Source organism: Carlito syrichta, unplaced genomic scaffold (genome assembly GCF_000164805.1).
Source record: "Carlito syrichta isolate Samal-C Ts95f unplaced genomic scaffold, Tarsius_syrichta-2.0.1 Scaffold301628, whole genome shotgun sequence".
NCBI lineage: Eukaryota > Metazoa > Chordata > Mammalia > Primates > Tarsiidae > Carlito > Carlito syrichta.
Genome location: NW_007245724.1, coordinates 298010 through 310445, shown reverse-complemented (window position 1 = coordinate 310445; position 12436 = coordinate 298010). Strand labels below are relative to the sequence as shown.

The window sequence follows — 12436 nt, the reverse complement described above, 5'->3', positions numbered from 1 at the left end:
GGGTCTCGAACCCGCGGGCTCAGGCAATCCACTGACCTCAGCCTCCCAAAGGCACGGGATTACAGGCTGAGCCACCGAGCCCGGCTCCCATTTTTCAATGAAAGGAAGTGATTAACCAAGCCACAGTCATTTCACAGCTGAAATATCAGAAATTGAAAGTGTATGCACCGGGACTAAGGAAGGCAAAGTTCAATTCTCCCAACTGTCACATAGTTGAAATCTCTCCACCCTCAAGAAAAGGTTTATAGCGAAAAGAACAGGTGTTAACAGCACTGCTTCTGCTGACTTATGGAGTTGTTTTTGGTTTTTTTTACTAAGTTGAATTTTATTATAAAAATCTTGCTTCCCAGAGGATCTAGTAACTTAGACACCTGCACACTTTATAGTAAATAAAAGACAAAGAATGACGTAAAAACTCAGTGCTTATAGTTGTCATTAAGTCTATTAACAACTTCTACAGTGGACTTGATTGCTATTTCTAACAGTGATTTTGGTGTGCTCTTCATGAGCGTGCTAGAGCTGAATCTAGACTTAAAATCTTAAAGCGTTTAGGACTGGTGCCTGTTTTAGGACAGGACTCAGAGTCTGGATTTGCCACAACGCAGATGGCCTTCTGTCTTCCAGGACCGTGTTCTTGTCACTCTACTGCCTTCCTGTCTGCTCTTTGGCATTGAAATGTCCATTCTGTTTCTAACTCACAAAAATATTTGTATATTGTTAAAGTGCTTGTCTTCATGTGTTTTCCTTTAGAGGTTTCAGATGGATTTTAAAATTGGACACACTTGGGATGGCTTTCCGGTGCAGCACGAGCCAGTGCGGGTCAGGCTGCATCCAGGTGACGAGGGCGTGATGATGTGCGTTAGCGCTCCATTTTTCAATGATCCTCCTGCCCCACCTGGAGAACCAGGACAGCCTTTCAATGAGCTGTGGGATTACGAAGGTGAGTGGAAGTGCATGTCGTATTGCAAGCATAAGTCTTTTTATGATAACCTCTCACAGAACGATTATTGTATCTTGCTGTTACGGAGTGAGTGCCTTTGAGCGGTTGACATGTGCAGTGTCTGGCATTTCCCACCGATCTCTCATTCTGACCTTTCTCCATTACCTGGGTGACTTCAACTCCATCACCACAACAGTGAAAAATGACCATTACAAATCCAGATTTTTATATTGCTGCCACGTTTCCTTCCTTTATTTCTGTTACTTGAACTAAGAAGAATTCAGCATTCCCGTTTTGTCTTTAAATAGCTTCACATTACCACTTTAACTTTATAAACCTGCTCCATGGAAGTTATGGGGTGTTTAACTTCTTATAGAAACACCATCGAACTCAACATGGAATGTACGCTGGCAAGTGATCTCACATATCCCACGAAGGCATGTCATGAGATGACACGGTGCCAGGTTTGCCCCTCCTTCTGCTGTATCCTAATTAAGCTACCGGATTCATCTTTTTGAAATACTCTTCACGATGCCATTCCACAGATCATTGGCCATTACCATCCCTAGATAAAGCTCAAGTCCTTCCTGTAGGTTTTAGGGGTGCATATAAGTTGGGCCACCACATGCAACAAAAGCTCTTAACCCATGCCCCTTTTCCTTCTGTTCCTCCTGTGTCTAATGAGCCGAGGTCAAGGTCTAATTCGTGTCCCATTTCTTGAAAGAAACCTTTGATGTATATTTTAGTCAACATCTACTTTCTCTATGCTATTTGTATGTCAGTGTCAATTTGTTGTATGTTAAGCATATGTTGTCTTTTTGACAAAGAACGTGTACATACCCTCTTCCTAATGGTATACACACAATGTGACTTATCTACTAAAGGTAGTACAGACACACCACATTCAAAAAATCCTACACTCAACTCACCTGCTTCTCTCACAAACCATTTCTTTACCTTATTGCTTGATCTCAGTTCGTGGCAATACATCAGATCACCAGATCTGGACATTGTGCGCTCTTTCCAAGACTTCCTTCTCTCCTACTTCCCATACTGGATTTATTCGCCAAGCCGTATCAGGTTCAATTCCTAAGTGTCCCTCTAATTCAGCACCTCCTTGCCATCCTTACCATCCTTCCCCAAGGCTAGGCCTTCCTCATCTTCTGCCTGGGTTGGGGCAGAGCCCCTTGGATAGTCTTTTTGCCCACAAGCCCATTCTTTACTTAGATGCCAACGTGATCTACCTGAAGTGAAAACGTAAGCTCATTCTTCAGCTGCATGGAAGCCTTCTCAGGCTTGCAGTTCTCTCAAGATAATTTTGACCCTTCTTAATAGGATCGCTCCGTCAGATTGTCCGTGACCTGGCCGCTTATTCTCCCTGTGACATCACCAGTTCTTCCCACTTGGAAAGGGTTGCCTAGAAATAAGCCACGGTATTTCCTAGTTCTGTGTCTTCGACGATATTGCTGTCTCAGCCTGGGATGCTGTTTCCATCACCCTTCACCTAATTCCAGCTCGTCTTTCAAGACAGGGCTCAGACTGCACCTGCTCCAGGAAGCCTTCCCATGGACACCACTTTCTCTGTTTTCTCTTTACCTATAGCAGCCCATGCAGCCCTCCATTTTGGAGTTTTTATTAAAATGGTTCACTTTAGTACCCGATTATATTGTGAGCTAATCAAGGTATTCCCGGCATCTGATACATTAAGACAGAGAAGCTGTAAAAATGCTTGTAAGGTAATGATGGGAAGTAGAAACCAGAAGATATGTGTGTGTGTATATTCTACAAGGGGGGACCCAAAAAACCCCCAGAATTTATTTAAAATTTATGTATTCTTACATGTTTATTTATTCTTGCATGTTTAAACATCAGTCACCTTCAAAGTACTCTCTGACGAGATTCACCTATCAAGACGCTTTTTCTATTGCTCAAAACAATTTTTGAACTTGTTGATTTCGATGCCTTTTAGTGTTTCTACCTTTTCTTGTTTCAACTCTTCCACATCGGCAAAAATGTTTCCCTTTGAGGACATTTTCATCCTGGGAAACAACAGCAAAAATCATTCAGGGCAAGATTGGGTGAATAGGCAGGGTGGGGTATGGGGCTTATGCCATTTTTGGTCAAAACTACTGAACACTCGGCACGGTGTGGGCAGGTATGCTCATAAATCCCCCACCATGAAATGGGCAAACGGGCCAGAAAAATTCACTGAAACCGAATGCAGCCTCTCACTACAATGCCAGCCGGCACGCTGATGTCGATGGGTTCCTAGAACACTTTCCTAGCGGTGAAGCCTGTACTACCAGGGCCCTGTCTGCCTCAAAATAATTCAGAATCTTTTTAGGTCCCCTCTCATATATATACCCACATGCAGAGTGAGATATATATATGGGGGGAGGGAGGGGGAAAGAGAGAGATAAATAGGAAGAAAGATACCCTTAAGAGTTGGCACACACAGTCATGAGCCTGGCAAGTCCAGCAGACTGGAGACCCAGGGAAGGGTTGATTTTGCAGTTCATGTCTGATGGCAGAATTCCTCTCTTGGGGGAGGTCATTATTTATCTCGACTAAGGTTTTCAACTGATTTGATGAGGCCCAGTCACATTATGAAGGATAATCTGCTTTAAGAAAAGCCTGCTGATTTAAATGTTAATCTCATCTAAAAATTCTTTCACAGAAACAACTAGAATAATGTGTTACCAAAATCTGGATACCATGGCCTAGCCAAGTTGATGCACATAATTAACCATCACAATAGGCATGCTAATTAGTCTAGGTAAAAGATTCAGAAAGGGGCAACCATTCTCTGAATGGTTGACAGAACTATCTTAGCTATTTTATTATAAAAATAACTTGTGGAAAACTGGAAACAACCTAAATGTCTCCCCATAAAGTATTAGGTGAATAAGTTATAACAATCTATGAAAGAATACTATTTAGCCATTAAAAAGAATTGGTATTTATATACAGGAGAGTTTTTGTGTGAAATAAGGCAAGTTGGAGACAAGTTGATTCCAATTTATTTTTTGGAAAATCTAAACAGGTAAAAAAAAGTTTGTAGAAGCTTAGAAAAAGTTTGACAAGTTTTAGACAAAAAGAAGAAATGGACTTTGACTTTTTACTTTATGCATATTTGTGCTGTTTAATTATTTAAAAGAGAGATGTATTGCTTTTATCATTGAAATAGCACATTTTAAAAATGGCAATGCTTAGAAAGTTCCAGGAAGTTATAAAACAGAAAGATTACCTGCCTGCATTCCACCAATCACAGATAAGCAGTCTTAGTATTTTTACTCATTTTGCAGAATCTTGGCCCAAGCACACACACACACGCTTTAATCTCACGTACATTTGGTTGCTTTTCTGCAGCCTCCTTGTCAGATATCATGGATGTCGTCCCATGTCAACAAATATTTAACTGTCTCTTTGATTTTAGTAGCTGTCTTCCATAATGCATGCATTCCATCATTTAGTTAACAGCTCACTGTATAATAGGGGATTTATTTATAGAATAAGAGATAATCCTATAATAGGAGATAATCATTTAGATTCTTTCCAGTTTTTAAGCAGTGCCTCGGTATAACGTGAGACTTCTTTTCCCAAACGTTGGATTATTTTCTTAGGATAAATTTCTAGAAGATAACTGGCTCAAAGTCTATGTGATCATGTTGACTTCTTTACAACCTCACCAGCACCGGGCTTCATTTATCTTTTTGATTCGTGGCACTCTGATACGGAAGAAAATTGATAATGGTTTATTGCCTGTATGTTTCTTCCACCAGGTCAAGTCCATTTTTCTTTACCCTTTGCCTACCAGGGATAGTACTGTAATTAAAAATAGTTCATTTTATATTCTAAAGAAATAAATCATTAATTGTTGGAAAGCAAAGTTACATTTCTCAATATGTCATATCTCTGTTTTCAAAAGTTGTGGAAGCATTTTTCCTGAATGATGTAACCGAGCAGTATTTAGAAGTTGAACTTTGTCCGTAAGTATAAATTACTTTTCCTTAATCGTGACTACATAATTTGAACATATCATTTTTCTAGTTGTAAATCATATGATTATAGCAAAAGCTCATTAATTCCAGTTAGCTAGGAAGAATGCTAATCTGAATTATATTTGTATATAATTTATTATTTTCAAGTGCAATGCATATATTTAGAATATATGATTCAAATTTACTTGTATATTCTAGATGTTTGAAAATATTGTCAGTATTTTCAGTTCACTCATGTGGTTGTTTCTGATAAATTTGAAGATAATTTTTTGTAAAATGAGAAATTACTATAAAACAAAAACTCTTCTCAGAATTTATAAATTTGCATTATTTTTGCTCAGAAATAAAGGAAGATATATGGATATAATGAATTGAGCTAGCTTATGAAATGTTTCTTTAAGCGGATTTTTAAATGACTAGATTATACTTTAATTCTGTGTATTACATAATTATGTATTCACGTATTCCACCTTTATTATTCGTCATGCATTTATTAAGTATGTGTGGTGTCATTTTTGCATTCAGTGCCATGAATAAAGACAAAATCAAGCATGGATTTTTTTAGATTCATTAAAAAATGAATCTTTGTCCAAGTTCACCTGTGTCTTAGGAATCTTCTTTACCTGGTTGGCAAACTATCTTTTTTCTATTGTTGTTCTCCTGTCATCTCAGTTACAGCTGATTTTTAATTAGCAAAGTATTTAATAATAAAATAATTCTTTATATTGCTCTTACTCTTTCAAAATGCCGTTTAAATGCTTTTCAGTATCTAATATACTATAGCCTTTGTTCCTTAGCAGGCTGGTCAGAGCGCTCCAAACCATTGAACCAAATAAGATTTTTAGATGCTATTTTATTTTTCCTCATTTTGATATATAACTACGTCTAATGTGGAAAGTCTAGCTGTATGTATTAGCTGGCGTGAGGTATGCACCTGTAACCCCAGCTACTTGGGAAGCTGAGTCAAGGATCTTGGTGAGCCATGATTGTGCCACTGCACTCCAGTCTGGGCGACAGAGTGAGACTCCAACTCAAAAAAAAAAAAGGAAAAACTAAAGAATCATGGTTTTGCTTCAGGATGTCAGTTCCTGTAACAGTTAATCTCTAGGAAAGGAACGTGAAGAACAGTGTTTGTTTTTTTGTTTTGTTTTTTTTTTGTGAGTTGGAGTCTTACTCTGTCACCCAGACTGGAGTGCAGTGGCCACTGCAGCCTCGACCTGCTGGGCTCTGGCAATCCTTCCACCCCAGCCTTCCAGTAGCTGGAACTACAGACGTGCACTACCACGCCCAGCTAATTTTTTGATTTATTGTAGAGATGAGGTCTCGCCAAGTTGCCCGGGTGGGTCTCGAACCCACAGGCTCAGGCAATCCATTCACCTCAGCCTCTCAAAGCAGGGGATTACAGGCTGAGCCACCAAGCTGCTCAGTGTTGTTTTAATATGCAAGAATTTGTACTCCTCCTAGGGTGTATCCCTAAAACTGCATAAAATCAGAGGACTTTTAAATGGGAAAGATTACTCGTCTTCTGTTAGGACAGTTCACTGAAGCAAGTTCTTCCTGAAAAACTTACAAAAGACTGGGTAGAAATGTTAAAATATCATTTTTTTCCAGAGACAATAAATTGGCTTTATGTTAATACCTGAAATCCTTTGATTCTTACTGACCTGCTAATCCCAATTATGCACTGTTATTACAGTTTCCTTTTTGAGAATATATTGTGTTACTTTTTGAAAATGTGACACTGAACTAACAGCGGAAAGCTGGAAAACACAAGAGGCAGACCGTGTGTACAAAAATAGACACATTAGAAAGTCTATGTTTTTTGCATTTTCTATTTTCTTGATGAGCTACAGAAATAACCTTTAATAAAGTTGTGGAATTCAGACTTGGAAATTGATGCTAGCTTTCCTTAGGGCACTTTAGTTTTTGAAACTGGTTTTATTACAACCCCAGTTAACATGGTATCCCCTGACCCTTTTTTATGCTTTGTATCATTCAACTGAATGAAGTATCTTGTATACTTTATTATTTAAAGAATAGGAAAAACATTCTAAGCTTGTGACACTTTAGGCATGTGATGGAACATGGTAAACCCAAAGATGTCATTTCTAAGTAACTGAACACACCGGCCCTCCCTACCATGATCTAATAGTATTATTGCATCTTTTACTTATTGGGAAATTAAGTTACAAGCACACACGTTCCAGATATGAAATGAATGAAGGTGATGACATGTGTTTCTTTCAAACACTGATGAGGAATCTTCATTTTGACAGCCATGGACAGCATTTAGTGCTTTTACTCTCTGGAAGAAGAAAGGTGTGGAAAGTAAGTAAATTTTAAAATCTGTAAGTAAAAAAACATAAAAATTCTTAAGTACACAATGATGCATGTATTTGCATGTTTAAAGTGCAAGTCTGACTCTACCTTTTGGGTTCCACACGTTGTTTCTGTAGCAAGAACTTGCTTTATCGTTCCAAGTGTCCAGAGGAGAGACAAAATGGGAAGGTGAAGCTTACCTTCCCTGGAGTTATTTTCCACCAAATGTGACAAAATTCAATGCCTTTGCGATCCATGGATCAAAAGAGAAACGAAGTTATGAAGCTCTTTATCCTGTACCTCAGCATGAATTGCAACAAGGACAGAAACCTGATTTGTAAGTAGAAAGCACAAGAAGAGGTAGATGTCCAAGTAGGAGTTTTTCTAAATGAATTTCTAGTAGAGTGGTGATGACATTTTTGAAGGTGACTACGTGCACGGGTGCCTAGTAGAGGCCAGTGTTCCCTGACGGTCTTCAGAAAATACTTGGTGGATCCACGTGGACTGCCATAGTCTCTCAGTACCGTGAGTGGTGGGAGCCCTTGGGTTTCCACAGAGGTGTGAGAAAAGCCTTGCCTAGCCAGTGTTGCAGCAGCTGATAAAGCAGTAGGGTTGCAAAGGTGTTTGTAACCCCTTCAGAGCTAGATGGCCAGAGGCGTCCATGTTTCATGGGTGAGGAAAGGGTGAAGCTGTCCCTGCCCCTGCCGCAAGATATTCCGATCCTCCACTGTCTTCCGGGTTCTCTGCCACTGGTGACCTCACCAGGATACACATGCCAGCCGTGTTTCTAGGCAGCATTGCTCATGATAAAAATGACCCCTAACTGGTCAACGACGTCTGACCTGAGAGTAGTTTGGAATGAACTATGAACACATGGCAGGGACAGCGTGGCTGAGGGGTTCCCCTGTGATGGCCACCTTCCCTGTAGGTCCCCTGGAAGCCATGACCATGAAGTTGTTACGAGAGGCGTTGCTCTTGTGGACGACAGGTGTTTAAGCCAAGGTCTTCCCTCTCGCCTCCCCGATCCTCGCACCTGTATCTGTCGCCCGGGGAGAACATGGCTCCTGGCCAGCCTTGTGAGTGCTTCAGCGCCTGCTGCAAGGACAACCCCCTTGGGAGGAGAGCCAGATGCTCCCGGGGCAAGTTGTGCTGCCTCCTCGGTGCCTCTCTCAGCAGACTCAGCATGGCTGAGAGAGTCAGGGAGTCTGAGTGTGCAGAAGAGCCTGGCGGAGACATCCCAGCCAGCACATTCCCACCTTTCTACCCTTGGAATGTGCCACGCTGTCTTTCTTTTACCTGTTTGCCTTCTCCTTCCTGCCATGCCCTAACTTCACTGCAAGTTGCCTTCATTCTTCTGGCATGCTCTTTTATTCCACCTAACACACTTTCCCCCCTTCGCTCTGCCTTTCTCCCAGCCCTGACCTAGCCTCTGTCTGATCTTCTTCTCCCTTCCTTTCTCTTATCCTACACTGCTGTGTCCCTAACATCTCACCTGGGGAATGACCACAGTGATTCAAAAACGGGTTCATCCTGGCCAGGTGGGCAGAATGAGACATCTAGTTGCAGTGGCCTCAGGGTCCTCATACCAAGGTGGCATGTCTCTCTGGCTCTTCCCGTATTCATATATAACTGGAAACATTTTTTTCCTTTTAGCTTTAACTTTTTTATTTTAAAGTTGTAGGATACAATTCAGAGTTAGTTATACAAATGTTCATGATTCAGGTACCATGGTGGATCACTGGAGACTTACCCTAGGTGAAAGTAGGAATCTGCATCGGCCAGGGCAGAGCCACGCGTAGCCACGCGTAGCCACTCTTCCTACCGAGCAGAGTTCCACTGCAGTATGTGAGCTCAGCCTTGCATTCATCCACAAGAGAAAGCTTCATAAATAGTTCAGTGGTTTTCCTGGAAAGAAGAGAAAGAAAGAAAAGAAAAGATTAATGCTCTTTTACACTAACTCTCTTGCTTTAGCAAAGAAGGAAATTGAGAAGGCTATCCTTTTATCTTGGAGCTGAAACTTCTTAAAACAATTGCTTATATGACTGATAAAAATTATATTAAACTTTGAATATAGAAACATATGCAAGACTGTAAGATGATTAGTTGGCCAGGCTCGGTGACTCAGCCTGTCATCCCAGCACTTTGGGAGGCCGAGGCAAGAGGATTGCCTGAGCCTGCAGGTTTGAGACCAACCTGGGCAACTTGATGGGACCTTGACTCTACAATAAATCACAAAAATCGGCCAAGTATGGTGGCGTGCATCTGTAGTTCCAGCTACTGGAAGGCTGAGGTGGAGGATTGCCTAGGTCCAGCAGGTTGAGGCTGCAGTGGCCATGGGCGTGCCCCTGCACTCCAGCCTGGGCGACGGAGTGAGACTCCAACTCAAAAAAAAATAAAAAGATTAGTTTAAAACTAGAGGTAACAAGTCAGATTTTGGGGACTGAGTTTTATTTCTCCCTTCAGCAGTGAGAGAGTTATTTGTAGACTTGAAAGGAGACTACTTGGAGATGTGGGTGAATGTTTTCAGAGCTGAGTATTGGATAGAGTGAGTGAGAAAAGTGTACATATCGAATACATCTTACCTTTGGTACTTCTTAAAATAGAATGTTGTCCTGTCACACATATGACAAAATAAGTAGTCCTTCAGGACACCTATTTCATGAAGGCATAATTCATTTCAGTTCCCACCTTCTTTTTTCAGCCATCGTCTAGAATACTTCAAGCCCTTCAGTTTCAACACCGTGCTTGGAGAAGAGTGGAGACAGCCGGAACCAGACCTGTGGCCCACAGAGAGACCCGCTATCTAGGGTGAGGCGAGATGTCGTTTCAGTCATTTTTCTGTCTTTTAGGGTAAACCAGTAGCAAGTAGCTATCTTTATAAAAACACCTCGAGTCCATTTCAACAACAAATATTTTATAGTGATCGATGGAAATACAATGTCTGTGGCAAATTTATATGCATATAAGAAAATAGAAAGTCTGTAGATGATTTCACCAATAAAGCTGAACCATCTCTCTAAATCCCTGAGTCCATGGGGTCAGTGGGTTCCACCTTTGGCAGAGGCCATGACAATCCAGGACTCGGCATGGGAACCGGATGAAGATACCCTTCTGGAAGGCAAAGCCCCAGAGGGGATCCGTGTGTGTGACAAAGCCCCATGGAAAGTCTTGAGGAAAGTTCTACGTAAATGTCCTGTGACTCATGGTCGCCTGTTTGTTCCCATTATATTGTTATGCTTATGCCTTACAGGAATAATATGCTTAAATCTCCCCTTGGGAAAGAACACTGTGACTAAAGTTAAGGATTACAGCATCTATAATGTCAATAATAAAGCAGTTAATGTTTTACCATTGCCCATGCCTCAGGAAAGGCAAATAGCAACCCAACGGGTCACAACCAATTACTCCAAAACCTACTGTGACAAAGTGTACTTTTAACTGTTCTACTTTATGTTAAAACTATGGTACCGAGAAATGACGGAAACTGAGGTACAAACTAAAGCAAACACAGTTAAGCCATACAAACAACACCAGAGTAGCCACAAGTTTAAAGCTTTGAAACAATATCACAAACCCTTGCCAACTGTTAGAGCAGGCCCCCATATAGGCTATAATATGAATGGTAGAAGTTGGTGGGCACCTAGAGGAAAGAGTAGTATGCAAAACTTAGAATTACTTGACCCTCCACTACCTTATACAAGTGCATATGATGATGAGATGGTTAAAAAAGTCTGGATAGATGAAAGGCATGTTAAGTAGAAAAACTTATCTTTATAGGAAAAAATAAAACGCAGTGGGCCCCCTTGGTGCCTGCTTTCTAAAACCCAAAGGTCAGCACTTAGTAAAAAGTGAAATGATTGGTATATATAAATAAAATATAGACACTGCCTCATCACAGACAGCGACCTTTAAATTAAAACTACATAAAGGTTATATGCCTAACACCTTTATATCTATATAGACTATTTACCTTTATAAAGCATAAGTTTTACTTTCCACTTGCTAACCTTTTGACTAATATTAACCTTGCCGTTTTAATAAGTTACCACTTCCAAGAACAGCTAGCTTCTTACATGCAGTCATTATTAAACCATATAATTATGTAAAAATCATAAGATTTGTGAAATCATTAGTACGTCATACAATCGTTTCGATATGTTTTGATTGTTAATTACTCCCTTAACTGTTAACTTTCTGCTAAGTGTGTGCCAAAAATTATGATATAAATAAATCAGCACTGCTGTGCTTCAGTGCCAGAGTGCCTGAAAAGAAACTCTGGTCAGGACTCTTCATTGTTTCCCCTTACCACGCCTCCTTCCTGGGTCCCCGTGAACCCCCCCCCCGGAGGTGGCCTCCGGCATACCTTCTGCTTTGTGTCATTGTCACCCAAACATCTCTGGCTCTGTCATCCAAAGTCTTATTTCTCTTCCCACTTCCCTAAACCTCAGCCAACCAAAGACTAGGACATCTTATTTGTATGCTTTTGAACCCCATGTAGTATACAGTAATGTAACACTAGGAATCTTCTGTTCATTATTGAAATGAGTAGAAAACAGTGACCTATTTGAATTGAACAAAAAAGATCCATATTTGTTAAGACATTGACTGGACACGGCAGCTCACGCCTCTAATCCCAGCACTTTGGGAGGCCCAAGTGGGATGATCACTTGAGCCCAGGAGTGTGAGACCCTTCTGAGCAAAATGGCGAGACTCCATCTCTGTAAAAAAATTAAAATACATATCATTAAGGTACACAAGGTATTTAGTCAGCTGTTTTTCCTGCCTTGTGACTATGTTTACTCTGTAGAATGAAATAGAATAAAGTCATCTCAAATTCAGGCCGCAGATCCTGCTTTCATTTAGAAATAAGTGACATTGTCTTAATGCTGTTAAACATTTTATTTTGTTTGTTTTGTGAATTGGGATCTCCCTTTGTTGCCCAGGCTGGAGTGCAGTGGCACAATCACGGCTCACCACAGCCTCAAATTCCTGGGCTCAAGTGATCCTCCTGCAGCCTCCCGAGTAGCTGGGACTACAGGCACCCACCACCACATCCGGCTAATTTTTTGATTTATTGTAGAGATGAGATCTTGCTATGTTGCCCAGGCCGGTCTCCAACTCCTAGGCTCAAGCAATCCTCTCACCTTGGCCTCCCAAAATATTGGGATTACAGGCA

General features: G+C 40.8%; 1 protein-coding gene across 1 annotated transcript in view; it reads left to right on the top strand.

Moving 5' to 3' along the window:
• Positions 1 to 11533, top strand: part of CUNH4orf33 (chromosome unknown C4orf33 homolog) — an 18210-nt gene extending 6677 nt beyond the window's left edge. Inside the window, exons 2-6 of the mRNA XM_008055001.2 lie at positions 751 to 940; positions 4869 to 4929; positions 7218 to 7269; positions 7398 to 7597; positions 9962 to 11533. Of these exons, the coding sequence (XP_008053192.1) occupies positions 760 to 940; positions 4869 to 4929; positions 7218 to 7269; positions 7398 to 7597; positions 9962 to 10067 (600 nt within the window). The 5' untranslated portion in view covers positions 751 to 759 and the 3' untranslated portion in view covers positions 10068 to 11533. The remainder of the gene's footprint in view (positions 1 to 750; positions 941 to 4868; positions 4930 to 7217; positions 7270 to 7397; positions 7598 to 9961) is intronic.
• The last annotated feature ends 903 nt before the right edge of the window (positions 11534 to 12436 follow it).